This window comes from Dasypus novemcinctus, chromosome 30 (assembly GCF_030445035.2).
Source record: "Dasypus novemcinctus isolate mDasNov1 chromosome 30, mDasNov1.1.hap2, whole genome shotgun sequence".
NCBI classification, from domain to species: domain Eukaryota; kingdom Metazoa; phylum Chordata; class Mammalia; order Cingulata; family Dasypodidae; genus Dasypus; species Dasypus novemcinctus.
This window is the reverse complement of record NC_080702.1, coordinates 28,801,777-28,814,129: the sequence shown is the minus strand read 5'-3', so window position 1 is coordinate 28,814,129 and position 12,353 is coordinate 28,801,777. Positions and strand designations below refer to the sequence as shown.

The following is a 12,353-nucleotide window of genomic DNA, read 5'->3' as shown; positions in this document are numbered from 1 at the left end:
GGCGGGGTCCCTGCCCCAGGAGGCCCCCCGGGGCGGTGGCCCTGGTGGCACGTGTCGCCCGGGTGCCTGGGGAATGGGAGCCCTGTAGGCTGATCGGCTTGGTGGGGGTGGGGGCCGGCCACCCAGCGGCCCACTTGACCCCTTGCTAGCCTGTCCCCAACCCTTCTCCTTCGATAGCCCCTGCCATCCCCGAGGTGCGGGCGTGTGTGGTCTGGACACAGCGCGGCTTCTCCTTTCTGTCTACACCGGCCGCTGGGGTAGATGACTCCAGCCTCTTACTTCGACTTCCTCTGGCCCCATCCCAGCCCTGTTCTGAGCTGCAGACCCGTGTCCTTCCTCAGTGCATCATCTAATTCAGCCAAAGCAAAGCTCCGTGTTTCGCCCCCAGACCTTGTGCCCTCGAGTCCGACTTCACCATCCTCCACTCGACTGCTCAGAGCCACAGCTCCAAGCCCCTCTTTCCTGTGACCCCCCACACACCAAATCTTCTCAAGTGACATCACAGCAGCCTGCAAATTGGGTTCAAGTCTGGTCTCTGCTCTCCACTCCCTGACCAGTGCACTTGACTCCACTGGGCTTCTGCTCGTGCCCTCCCTCTCCTGCCCCCTCCTCTCTCCCCTTCAAGGCAGCCAGTGGGAATCTGTTAAAAAATACATCACAGTCTTTCAATCCCGTTAAAACTTCCAGGGCTTCCTGGCCCCACAGAAGGAAATTCACCCTCCTCATCAGTGCATGCAGGGCCACGCCTGGGCTGGCACCTTTCCCTCTCTCTGAATTGATCTCCTGCCAACCTCTCCCTCTCTCATGCCTCTCTGAGCCCCGACAGCCTTGTGTTCATTCATTCAGCACACTTGTGGAGGGCCTAACTTGTGCCTGGCACTGCTGAAAGAGCAGAGAGTCATGGTGAAATGAGACAAAATCCTGCCCTCACGGAGCTGCCATTCTACTTGGGGGAGGGCAGACAAGCAAGTCAAATACAGACTATAACGGAAACAGTTTTGTATGCAAGCAAGGTGAGGGCGAAGGGGCTGTGACCAGGGCAGGCCTCTCGGAGGAAGTGACCGTTGAGCTGAGACCTGAAGGGGGAGCTGTAGGTCCATCAGCTCTTGGCAAGTGTTAGAGGCAAATTAGCCATGCCCTCGCAGGCCAGGGTGAAAAGCCTGGATTTTACTCTGCGGGGAAAGCTGCCCCGAGATGGTTTTAAGGAGGAATGGTGCATCTCATTTATGGGTTTTTTTTTTTTTTTTTGAGGTACCAGGGATTGAACACCGGACCTCGTACATGGGAAGCAGGTGCTCAACCACCGAGCTACATCGTTCCCCAGTGAGAGCATTTTTTTTTTAGGAGGTATTGGGGATTGAACCTGGGACCTTGTACATGGGAAGCAGGCGCTCAGCCCCTTGAGCTACATCTGCTTCCCTCATTTATGTTTTAAAGAAGAGCTCTCTGGCCTCTGTGGGGAGAAGAAATGGAGGGGAGAGAGCTAGTGTGGAAGTCGCAGGATGAAGAAAAATGCCTGCTCTGCAACCTGCTTTGTAGGTAGAGCTTAGCGGGTGTGCGAGACAATGGGAGAGACCAAGCTCGACTCCCCAGTTTTTAGTAAAGTAGAGAGGAGTGGGGGGGGGGGTGAGGGTCTTTGTGAGACACAGACGCTCGTGGGAGGATCAGGTTCAGGTGGAAAGGGGAATGAGGGAGTTTGAGATCCAAGGAGGGGAAGCCGAGGAAGATATTCTGTTCCTCCTACAAACTGGGCTCATTTCCTGTCTCAGGGCCTTTGCACTGGCTGTTCTCGCTCCCAGCTGGGGAGAATGCCCTGCCCCAGATCTTCACACAGTGGGGCTTTTTTTCTGCCTCCTGGTTTTGGCTCATGTCACCTGCCAACCACCTGTCCCTCCAACGGGGGTCAGCAACCCCCCCACCCACTCTCACCCCAAATGTTCTCAAATACCGCCTTGGTTAAATCCTGATTAGCACTTACTGCCCTTGTTAATTTTCAGACTGTGGGCTCCGTGAGAGCCGAGTATGCCTCCGAACGTTGCAGGGCCACTGAGTAAAGGGGTGGCCTCGGACCAGGCTCTGTGCACGACTGGGGGGCGCATGAAACGCAGACCCGCCATCAAGGATCTTATGGTCTCCCTGGGGTGAAAGAAATGTGAGGTCTGGGTCCCAGAAGAGATCCCTGGCCCAGGCTGGGAAGTCAAGGAAGGCTTCCCAGAGGAGGTGGCAGCCGGGACTGACCCGTGGAAGGAAGAGCAGAGGGCTGTGCGGCACTCGGGGGTGTGAGCCTGGATCACTGTCCCATTTGATCAGAGAGGCTCACTGGAAGCAAACTTACTCTGCCTGGTGACCCAAATCCTATCCAAGAATGAGCCCTAAGAAGCCGTTTTCTCTCCCTGAGACAGAAACCAACGGGGAAAACACCCCGCAAGGCGGCGGGTTCTCCAGCAGGCGGCAGTAAAGGTAGGAATCTGAGATCACGCAAGTCAGCGAGGAAAGACTCCTCGCGGCCTCCGTATTACGGAACAGCCGCGCAAAGATGGCGGCGCCCAGGGCGCCAAAGGGTGTCATGTGACGCGCAATTTCCGGCCCGTCTCCCCGCCGGCTCCTTTCCGAGCCCAGTTTCCTGCGCTCGGGCAAAGACGCGCTCGTGGGACCGGGCGCATTTTAACGCCGCCGGAGGCCGGGCTGGGGGGGTGGCCGTGACCTGGGAGCGCGGCCACAGGGCATGGAGCGATTCCCGGAAGGGGAGGCGCCCGCGGCGGCGCTGGCCGCCGTGCTCAAGCACAGCTCGGCGCTGCCGCCCGAGAGCGCTCAGGTCCGGGGCTACGACTTCAACCGCGGGGTGGACTACCGCGCGCTGCTGGAGGCCTTCGGCACCACCGGCTTCCAGGCCACCAACTTCGGGCGCGCGGTGCAGCAAGTCAACGCCATGGTGAGGCCTGGGGCGGGACTTCCTGGGCTGGGGAGGGGCGGGACTTCCTGGGCTAGGGAGGGGCGTGGCCCCAGGCGGAAGCGAGCCGTCGGGGGAGGAGGCGGGACTTCCGGCGGAATAGTGGCGCCCGTCCTCCGACGGGGCGGGCGGGGAGCTGCAGAGAGGCGGGGCCGGGCCTGGGTCTGCAATGAAGATGCTCGCTGATTCCAGAAGGGCGGCGAAGCCTGGGCCCTTATCCTGGGCTCCAAGCTGGGAAGGGGCAAGGCCTGCAGAGGGGTTCCTTGGTGCCAGGTGGAAGTGGTACCTATATCCCTGCGTGCGCAGGGCCTTGGGCGTGGGCCTGACCCGGGAACCCACCCTGGACCCTGGGGCCGAGGTTTGGGCTGTGAGTTCTGCCCCCCCCCCGGGGCCCCTACCCCCAGATCGAGAAGAAGCTGGAGCCGCTGTCGCAGGACGAGGACCATCACGCGGACCTGACCCAGAGCCGCCGCCCGCTCACCGGCTGCACCATTTTCCTGGGCTACACGTCCAACCTCATCAGCTCCGGCCTCCGCGAGACCATCCGCTACCTCGTGCAGCACAACATGGTGGGGACCCTGGCCTGGGCGTCTCAGGGTCTCAGCAGGCACAAGAGCTCGTGGATTATTGAAGGGAGGTGGAGAGAGCTGGGGCGAGCCTAAGCAGAGGGACAGGGCACAGTTCGTTTTTGTTTCTTTTCGGAGGTGCCGGGGCCAGGGATTGAACCTGGGACCTCCTGTGTGGGAAGCCGGCGCTCCACCCCTGGGCCACTTTCCTGAGTTGGCTTTTTCGTTTGTTTTGCTTGTTTATTTAGGAGGCAGCCAGAATGGAACCTGGGACCTCCCACGTGGGAGGTGGGGGCTTGACTCTTTGAGCCACGTCTGTTCCCTATAGTTTGTTTTGGAGCAGAGCTGCCCCCAGAGGGTCCCTGGAGGAAGGTTGGGGTTGGAGTCTTGCGGGGCAGAGGGCTAGAGCCCCCCGTGCCTGAGCCAACCTCAGGGCTGCCTTCTGACCGCAGGTGGACGTTTTGGTGACCACGGCGGGGGGCATAGAGGAGGATTTCATCAAGTGCCTGGCACCCACTTACCTGGGTGAATTCAGCCTCAGGGGGAAAGAGCTCCGGGAGAACGGGATTAACAGGTGTGGGGGTACTGGGGGGGTCCCAAATGGTGCTGAGCAGGGGTGGGGGGTGTTGGCCCAGGATCCCAGGGCCTGATGCCCACCTCCTCCTGCCTCCAGGATTGGGAACCTGTTGGTGCCCAATGACAATTACTGCAAGTTTGAGGACTGGCTGATGCCCATTCTGGACCAGATGGTGTTGGAGCAGAACACAGAGGTGGGGCCAGGGTGACCTGGGGGAGGGGAGAGGGGAAGGGGTGCAGGGGGAGCCAGGGGAGGCGTGGGTTGAATCCCCGTCTCCCCTAGGGCGTGAAGTGGACACCTTCCAAGATGATCGCGCGGCTTGGCAAGGAGATCAACAACCCGGAGTCTGTATACTACTGGGCCCAGAAGGTGAGGTGTGGAGTGGGGCCCCAGCAGCAACCCATCCCCGGGCACGTATTAGCTCCTTGGCCCCTCACCGCCGCATCACCCCCACGTCCAGGCTGCTCGGGCACGGAAAGATTAAGTAGTTTGTCGGAGGTCACACAGCAGCCGAGTGGCTCTGCGTTGGGGCCCCCTGGAAGCAGCTGGAGGTTCAGTTCACACCTGCACCCACTGCCCCTGCCACGAGGGCAGAAAGCCGCTGCCTTCTGGGTGCCCTGCGGTGGTTTATTGCACACGGGCCTTGCAGTGTCTGAGGGGGGCGTGCCGTTCTCATCCTCGGGTCACGCTCGAGGAACCGGCTGCCCACAAACGCTGAGCCTTCCACCCACAATTGGGCAGAGGGCAGAGGAGGTAAAGGGCCCAGGAGCCGGGCTCAGTGCTGCCCGCTGTTCTGCCCCCAGAACCACATCCCCGTGTTCAGCCCGGCGCTCACCGACGGCTCACTGGGGGACATGATCTTCTTCCACTCCTATAAGAACCCGGGCCTGGTTCTGGACATTGTGGAGGGTGAGTGCTGGGGCCGCGGCAGGGGGGCGGGCGACCGGCTGGGCCCAGGCCTGACCGCAGCCCCTGTCCCCCCCCCCCCCCCCCCCCCCAGATCTGAGGCTCATCAACACCCAGGCCATCTTCGCCAAGCGCTCTGGCATGATCATCCTGGGCGGGGGCCTGGTCAAGCACCACATCGCTAACGCCAACCTCATGGTGAGGGCTGCTGCGGGGCGGGGGCCACGGCCGGCCTCATGTTGCCGGCGCTGGAGGAGACAGGCAGCCAGCAGGCGACGCGGGTCAGGGTGCCGGGACAGGGAGGCAGGAGAAAGGGGTGCCTGAGCCAAGTGTGCCCTGTGAGCAGAGACTTCTGGGAGGCGCCTCCCATGAGTGACACAAGCAGAGAGGGTAATTCCTGGCATAGAGAACAGCCAATGCAAAGGCCCTGAGGTACTTAAGTACTCAAGGAACAGCCAGGCAGCCAGTAAGGGGGAGCGCGTGGTGGGTGACGGGCAGGGGGTGCAGGGCCTTGTGGACTCCGGGGAGGGCTTTAGCTTTCACCCTGAGGAAGGTGGGAGCCATGGAGCACTCTTAGCAGAGGAGGGATGTGACCCAACTCAGGTGTTCACAGGTGTCTCTGGCCGCTGCGGGGTGAGGGTGGGAGCCGGGGAAGGTGGGTTTGTGGTGGGCTTCTTGCCCACCCGCTGGAGCGGTGCGAAGGGGCCTCCCAAACCTGGGACACGCCCTCCGTCACGGCAGCCCTGCCCCCGTGTCTGTCTGTCTGTCTGCTGGAGGGGCCGCAGAGGGGCATCCTAAACCTGGACACGCCCTCCGTCACGGCAGCCCTGCCCCTGTGTCTGTCTGTCTGTCTGCTGGAGGGGCCGCAGAAAGGGCCTGCTAAACCTAGGACACGCCCTCCGTCACGGCAGCCCTGCCCCCGTGTCTGTCTGTCTGTCTCCTGACTGGCTGTCCCGCCCCTGCCCACAGCGGAACGGGGCCGACTACTCCGTCTATGTCAACACGGCCCAGGAGTTCGACGGCTCCGATTCGGGCGCGCGGCCTGACGAGGCCGTCTCCTGGGGCAAGATCCGGGTGGACGCGCAGCCGGTCAAGGTGAGGGCGGGGGGCGGGGGCGGGGGTGGAGGTTTCAGGCCGAGGCTGAGGGTAGCAGAGCTCACCAGGGCCCCCCGCAGGTCTACGCCGATGCCTCCCTGGTCTTCCCGCTGCTGGTGGCCGAGACCTTCGCCCAGAAGGTGGACGCCTTCACGCCGGAGAAGAACGAGGACTGAAGGGTGGCGGCGGCGGGCAGCTCTCGCCCTGCTCTATTTATTAGGTTGAAGCCCCTTCCTCTCCCCCTGCAGCCCCAGCGTCTCGGGAATAAACGGCCTGGCGCCCTCTGCGTCCGCGTCTCTGTCCTCGGGCGTCCCTGGCTTCAGCCTGCGCCGCCCTCCGCCTCGTAGGTCTCTTCCCGCCAGCACTGGACGCTGCCCCCCATGGCGGTCAGCAGGCAGGGCTCGGAGGGGTGGAAGGCCAGCGACTGCACCACGCCGGGGCCCACGGGCAGGGCCAGCGCCAGGGCGCCCTGGGGGCGAGCAGAGCCCCGTCAGGGCAGCTTCCCAGGCGCCCGCCCCAGCCCCCAGCCCTGCGCCAACACCACAGCACCAGTCCCGCCAGAACCAGGCGCCCCCCCAGCCCCCAGCCCTGTGCCAACACTACAGCACCAGTCCTGCCAGAACCAGGCCCCCCCAGCCCCCAGCCCTGCGCCAACACCACAGCACCAGTCCCGTCGGAACCAGGCCCCCTCCCAGCCCCCAGCCCTGCGCCAACACCACAGTACCAGTCCCGCCGGAACCAGGCCCCCTCCCAGCCCCCAGCCCTGCGCCAACACCACAGCACCAGTCCTGCCAGAACCAGGCCCCCCCCCAGCCCCCAGCCCTGCGCCAACACCACAGCACCAGTCCTGCCAGAACCAGGCCCCCCCCCCAGCCCCCAGCCCTGCGCCAACACCACAGCACCAGTCCTGCCACAACCAGGCCCCCCCGCCCCAGCCTTCCAGGGGCTCAGCCGAACACCTCAGGGGGCTGTCTTTCTCTCACCTCACCCCCATCGCTGCACCCTGTTGGCTCTGCCTTTGGGACGCATCCAGAGACTGGTTCTGTCCCCCTTGGCAGCTGCCACCTGCTCAGAGCCTGTTGTGACCTGCTCCCAGCTGCCCCGTCCCCCCACTGCTGCCTACCCCAGCCAGCCCTCTCTGCAGCTGCAGGAAAAGTCATGCGGTTCCTCTTTCTACCCAAAAGCGCCCCTCTCCTCCTCGGCGACTTTGGGTCCACAGGGCCCTTGTGAGGCAGACGGGACATTAGCGCCTCCCCCAGGTTCCTGGAGCGAGCAGGCCCTCCAGGCTCCAGGGCCCCTGCACGGCCTCCACCCTCGAGGAGACTGACTGTCCCTGCCGAGCCCAGGCACTGCCGTCTCCTCCCACCAGGCTCCCCCGCTCACGGAGCCGGCTCGGCCTGCGCCACCCTGACTCTCCATCAGACGGGCTCAAGGGCTGGGCTCGGGGCTGGGCACCCCGGGGCACAGACACAGCGTAGGTTTCCTCAACAACCACAGTCCCATGTGGCCTGAGGTCAGTCCCCCCCTCGGCTCTGCCCCGAGGGAGCTCCTGCTCCTCAGGCATCCGGGGCCCTGCCTGATCTGGGGCCTGCCCATCTGGAGAACTCCTACAGCTGACCTGGTTATTCACAGCAGTTATTTCTAGAAAGTACCGTGAACACCGAATTAGCCAGCTCTGAGCCACGGCTCCTGGGGGAAACACATGGTTAGGCTCCTGCCACCTCTGGCCACGTTTTCGTCAACCAACCATGAAGTAACGTTACATACGTGGTTGATTTGTTAACATGGAATTTGCGACCAACAGCGCTATAACTCATCCTAAACAAAGCTAATACCCGTATTTTCTCCGTAAGAAGCATCCCCGCCTTCTTGTGCTTAGAAACGCTAGACAGCACATCAGCACTGTGCTTGGGGGTCATTTTAAATGGTGAACTCACCCACCCAAAGCACAAAAACATGAAAAACGTGGCACTAAACAGACCGCAAAAAGGACACTTATTTAGAGTCTGAGAGCCAAAACCAGAAAGAGGGCTTCCTTGTTCCACCTCAGCGGGGAACGTGGACATTGCCACTCTCTGCCTGTCTGTGAACGACTGCCAAAGCCCCATGAATACAGATTTTGGGGTTTCAAAGAAATTTTCGGGTAGTATATAGATTTGCAAACGTGGAATCCACGAATCACAAGGACTGACGTGTTACCCCTCCCAGCCTTTGCACATGCTGTTCCCTCTGTCTGGAGCGTCCTCCCCACATGTCGTCTCAGTCACCCTTCAAGGCCCCAGCTGGAACATCCACTCCTTTGCAGGCCTGGCAGGGACCAGGATAAGGGCCTGTGGCGCCGGAGTGGAGAGGATGTGGGGGGTAAGGTGGGAGCTCACCTCCACCAGGTCCCAGAAGAAGACTTTGCCGTCCTCGGAGCAGCTGACCACGTGGGTGTCACGCTCGGTCAGGCAGCAGTCCAGCTTGTACTCCTGGTTCTTGTGGCCAGTGTACCTGCAGAAGGGCGGGGTCAGGGGGGCTTGGGCCTCCCCGGGCTGGGCTGGAGGGGGCAGACACCCACGAGCTGGAGGACTCACTCGCCCAGCAACTCCCCCGTGTCTTTGTCTAGAAGCCGCAACGTGGAGTCCAGGCTGGACACCAAGGTGCACTGGCCGTCCCGGCTGAAGCAGACGCAGGTGATGGCACCTGGGGGGAGGGGAGGCAGATGAGACTGGGTCTTCCCCCTTTCTGCCTCTGTCTACCCCCTGCCCACCTCCCCCCTCGTCCCACTCACTGCCCACGTAGTCTGAGAAGAGCTGCCCCATCCTCAGGTCATAGCGCCTCACCCGGCCATCCACGGAACTGCAGGAAACAGTGGCCCCAGTGCCTTCAGACCTGGGTGTCCCTGTCTCCCACCTACCTACCTGGGCCCGGAAGGCAAGGCTGGCCTATTCTGTGCACACTTAACTGCCGCCCTGGGGGTCCCATGTAGGGCAGCCCATGGAAAACCCTCGGTCACAGCCATGGCGTTGAAATGAATCGAATGCACTAGAACTCTGAGATGTGTGTATGAATACAAAGAGGTCAGGGGGCGCCAGAACTTGCAGGGCCTTTCGAGGATAGACTATCTGCACAGAGGCGGCTGTGATTCCCAGGTGCTCCCGGGGAGGTGAGATCCTGGCCTCACTCACCCTGCCAGGACCTCGTGGTCTGACACCTTCACACTGGATATGCCGTCCTTGGCCTCATCCAGCGTCTGCACCGGCTCATGCTTCCGAGAGCGGCAGTCCCAGCAGCGGATGCTGGAATCGATAGAGCCTGTGAGGCCGGTGTGAAGCTGAAGTCAGGTTTGGGGATGGGGGCGGCACCCTGGTTCCCTGTGTCTAAGCCCGAAACTCACCAGACAGGATCACCGTGGCCTCTTCGTTAAACTGAACTGTGTTCACCTTCTGGAAAAACGAAAATGCCACTCAGAGTGGGCTGGACTTTGGGAGACTGGGATACAGGCAGGGCTCCTGGGGCATGTAAAAGCAAGAACAAAGGCAAGGGGCAGGGGGGCTGAAAGACTCCTGGAGAACAGCAAAGGGCTTGGTGGTGTCTGCCTGAGGGAAAATGGGGAGGTTTGTCCTTGTCACCGTCCATGCGTTAATGAGGGTCCTTCGCTCCAGCGAAGGTCTTTCCGTTTGCACTCACCCCCGCGTGGCCCCGGAATTTGCGCACGACCTGTCCCGACGCCACGTCCCACAGCACCACGGCCTTGTCCCCGCCGCCGGAGCAGAGATTGCTGTTGTCAAAGGAGCTGGCAGGGCGGGCACGGCAGGTCAGCGTCGACCTCCGATCCCCGCCCCAGCGCCCCGAAGCGGGCCCGGCCCCCGGCTCACCCGGCCGCGTCCAGCACCTCGTAGCCGTGGCCGCTGTACGTCCGCAGCAGCGTCCCTCGCAGCGGGTTCCACAGCTTCAGGGTCTTGTCGCGGCCGCACGTCAGGCAGTAATTGCCATCCACTGGGGAGCACCAGGCGGGGGTTACTGGGCCGCCGACCTCAGGCGGCGGGGACGGAGGGCCCAGAAGGAAGAGGCGGCCGCTCACCATTAAAGCGCACGGCGCGCACCGCCCCCTGCCCGCACTCCAGCGTCCTCAGCCGTTTCTGCGGCAGCTCGGGGGCCCGCGGCTTTGGCTCAGGGAAAGCCATGGCTCCGACAGCCCGTCCCGCCGCCTTAAATCCGACGATCCCGCGGCTTCTGCTCCGGGAACCACGCTCGGGTGTAACCTTAGTATTGTCCCCCGCGGTCTACTTCCTGTTTCCCAATTTCCGGTTCAAGTTTCGACTTTTTGGAGCTCGCAGTGGGAATACTGAAGCCCGCTTCCAGAGTTTCCCCCTAATTCCCGTTTCCCGGGAGCGGTTCTGGCCTCTTCCCACGCTCCGACTTCTGGCTGGGGGGCGTCCTGGCCCCCGCCGCGAGAACCGGAAGTGGAGGCCTGCGGTGTCACGGTGAAAGCCCCCCTCCCCGTCCACGCCGGAAGTGGCCGCTGCACGGCGGCGGAGGCGCGAGCCGGCCTTGCCCTCGCTATGTCCGCGAACAGCATGTCGGACCCGCGGAGGCCGAACAAAGTGCTGAGGTGAGGACCCCAGCGGCCTGGCCACGGGCCCGGAGAGTGGGCTGGGCGGGACGCGGGCGGCCCTGACCCTGGAGCCTGCCGCAGGTACAAGCCCCCGCCGAGCGAGTCCAACCCGGCCCTGGACGACCCGACCCCGGACTACATGAACCTCCTCGGCATGATCTTCAGCATGTGCGGCCTCATGCTCAAGGTGGGCGCGCGGCGCCTTCCTGGGCGGAGCTCGGCCTGAGCCGGAGGCCGGGGGGCGGCTTCGCGGGGGGGCGGGGCCGAGGGCCGCAGCTGGGGGGCGGGGCCTGGGCCCGGGCGGGGGCGGGGCCAGCCTGAGAGCCGGGGCAGGGGGCGGGGCGGCAGGGGGCGGGGCGGCAGGGGGCGGGGCGGCAGGGGGCGGGGCGGCAGGGGGCGGGGCGGCAGGGGGCGGTCCCGTGGGCGAGGGAGCTGGCGCGTGGAGGGTTTGAACTTGGCCAGGGGTGGGGCCAGAGTAAGGGGGACCCGGAAAGCCGGAGCGAAAGGGGAATCCAGAGGGCGGGGCCAGGGTGGGTAAGTGGGAGGTGGGTGTGAGCCTGGGGCCAGACTTTGAAGTAGGTTGGAGGAGCAGGTGGATAAGGGCGAGCTCCTTCAGGTCAATGTCAAGGGCCAGTGTTCACAGGCCTGAGGGGGAATGTGGTGGGGCAACAGACATAGGCTAGGAATAGGAGCAGAAACGGGGTACCTGGGGTAAGCTCTGAGGGGGTGGGACTTGGAGAACTGGACAGGGCCTAAGCTGTGCCATCTGGAATGAGGAGGTTGGAACCGGTTTCGGGGAATGTGGGATTGGGCCTAAGGCTTGCAGGGCTCACTGAGCCGCCACACACCCGTCTAATCCACCCACCACCTACCCCTCCCCAGCTGAAGTGGTGTGCTTGGGTGGCCGTCTACTGCTCCTTCATCAGCTTTGCCAACTCCCGCAGCTCGGAGGACACCAAGCAGATGATGAGCAGCTTCATGTGAGGCGGGGCCTAGAAAGGGAGGGCCCCCTTAATCTCGGGCCCCCGCTAACTCCTCTCTCCCGTCTCAGGCTGTCCATCTCTGCCGTGGTGATGTCCTATCTGCAGAACCCTCAGCCCATGACGCCCCCCTGGTGATGCTGGGCCAGAGGGCTTGTATCCTGGACCCCCTTTCAACACCTCCCCCCAGGCCTGGCCCGCGGCTGCTCAGCGTCCTGCGCTCAGCTACTGCCCTGGGCTCCCCTAGCTGAGGTGGCCTCAGGGGCCCGAGCCAGGGGAGGGAGCCTGGCCCTTGGCCCGGGCCCCACTTGTGCCAAGGCCTAGGGGAAAGCTTCAGAGGCTAACCCCTTGCCGCTGCCTCCTCCACCCTGCCTGCTGTCAGAGGAGAAATCCATGTTTCTAGGCGCTTCTGTCTGTTTTCTTGTTGAATAATAAAGTTTTCCATTTCGATTCTCCTCTGTAACCTGTCTCTTCCGGTGCAGTGAGGCTGCCTCTACCCTAGTAGGGGAAGGTCTCCAGGATGTACAGTCAGATCTGCGGTGGGAGGGAACTTCTGGTAGATTATTTGCTTATTTCACCAGTCTCCTGCCTGAAGTCAGGTGCCTGGGAGAGGACAGTAACCTCTGCCCCCCGGCCACAGAACAGAAGGCACTGCTGAGCCTTTGGTTTCCTTATCAGA

At 62.9% G+C, this 12,353-nt stretch overlaps 3 protein-coding genes across 4 annotated transcripts; 2 read left to right on the top strand and 1 right to left on the bottom strand.

The window, feature by feature from the left end:
- Window positions 1–2,570: 2,570 nt before the first annotated feature.
- DHPS (deoxyhypusine synthase) lies at window positions 2,571–6,380 on the top strand. Its single transcript, XM_058290274.2, has 9 exons — window positions 2,571–2,932; window positions 3,355–3,519; window positions 3,969–4,090; window positions 4,190–4,286; window positions 4,376–4,462; window positions 4,897–5,002; window positions 5,094–5,197; window positions 5,969–6,094; window positions 6,175–6,380. Exons 1-9 carry the CDS (start codon window positions 2,726–2,728, stop codon window positions 6,268–6,270), a joined length of 1,110 nt encoding a protein of 369 aa, XP_058146257.1. The 5' UTR covers window positions 2,571–2,725; the 3' UTR covers window positions 6,271–6,380.
- WDR83 (WD repeat domain 83) lies at window positions 6,275–10,319 on the bottom strand. The gene is made up of 9 exons (XM_004475146.5): window positions 10,161–10,319; window positions 9,955–10,075; window positions 9,767–9,872; window positions 9,474–9,522; window positions 9,265–9,391; window positions 8,868–8,935; window positions 8,671–8,779; window positions 8,473–8,587; window positions 6,275–6,563 (listed from the first exon to the last, which is right to left on the bottom strand). Exons 1-9 carry the CDS (start codon window positions 10,261–10,263, stop codon window positions 6,414–6,416), a joined length of 948 nt encoding a protein of 315 aa, XP_004475203.1. The 5' UTR covers window positions 10,264–10,319; the 3' UTR covers window positions 6,275–6,413.
- Window positions 10,320–10,555: 236 nt separating this feature from the next.
- On the top strand, window positions 10,556–12,124 carry WDR83OS (WD repeat domain 83 opposite strand). Of its 2 annotated transcripts, XM_058290275.2 has the most exons (4): window positions 10,556–10,691; window positions 10,776–10,881; window positions 11,577–11,674; window positions 11,746–12,124. In XM_058290275.2, the coding sequence occupies exons 1-4, from the start codon at window positions 10,642–10,644 to the stop codon at window positions 11,810–11,812; spliced, it is 321 nt and encodes a 106-aa protein (XP_058146258.1). In that variant the 5' UTR covers window positions 10,556–10,641; the 3' UTR covers window positions 11,813–12,124. The 2 variants fall into 2 exon arrangements, with proteins under 2 accessions (XP_058146258.1, XP_071068861.1); XM_071212760.1 differs by lacking the exon at window positions 11,577–11,674 and having other exon boundaries at window positions 10,581–10,691.
- Window positions 12,125–12,353: the final 229 nt, after the last annotated feature.

What these genes read in the sequence shown, in the direction of transcription:
- DHPS (XM_058290274.2), top strand. Translation starts at nt 2,726, where the DNA reads ATGGAGCGATTCCCGGAAGGGGAGGCGCCCGCGGCGGCGCTGGCCGCC. An exon ending in TGCAGCAAGTCAACGCCATG is followed by an intron (nt 2,933 to 3,354) that starts GTGAGGCCTGGG and finishes CCCTACCCCCAG; the next exon opens with ATCGAGAAGAAGCTGGAGCC. An exon ending in TATACTACTGGGCCCAGAAG is followed by an intron (nt 4,463 to 4,896) that starts GTGAGGTGTGGA and finishes TTCTGCCCCCAG; the next exon opens with AACCACATCCCCGTGTTCAG.
- WDR83 (XM_004475146.5), bottom strand. Translation starts at nt 10,263, where the DNA reads ATGGCTTTCCCTGAGCCAAAGCCGCGGGCCCCCGAGCTGCCGCAGAAA. An exon ending in GGCCACGGTGATCCTGTCTG is followed by an intron (nt 9,392 to 9,473) that starts GTGAGTTTCGGG and finishes CCGGCCTCACAG; the next exon opens with GCTCTATCGATTCCAGCATC. An exon ending in CTTCTCAGACTACGTGGGCA is followed by an intron (nt 8,780 to 8,867) that starts GTGAGTGGGACG and finishes CCCTCCCCCCAG; the next exon opens with GTGCCATCACCTGCGTCTGC.
- WDR83OS (XM_071212760.1), top strand. Translation starts at nt 10,642, where the DNA reads ATGTCCGCGAACAGCATGTCGGACCCGCGGAGGCCGAACAAAGTGCTG. An exon ending in AGGCCGAACAAAGTGCTGAG is followed by an intron (nt 10,692 to 10,775) that starts GTGAGGACCCCA and finishes AGCCTGCCGCAG; the next exon opens with GTACAAGCCCCCGCCGAGCG. An exon ending in TGTGCGGCCTCATGCTCAAG is followed by an intron (nt 10,882 to 11,745) that starts GTGGGCGCGCGG and finishes CTCCCGTCTCAG; the next exon opens with GCTGTCCATCTCTGCCGTGG.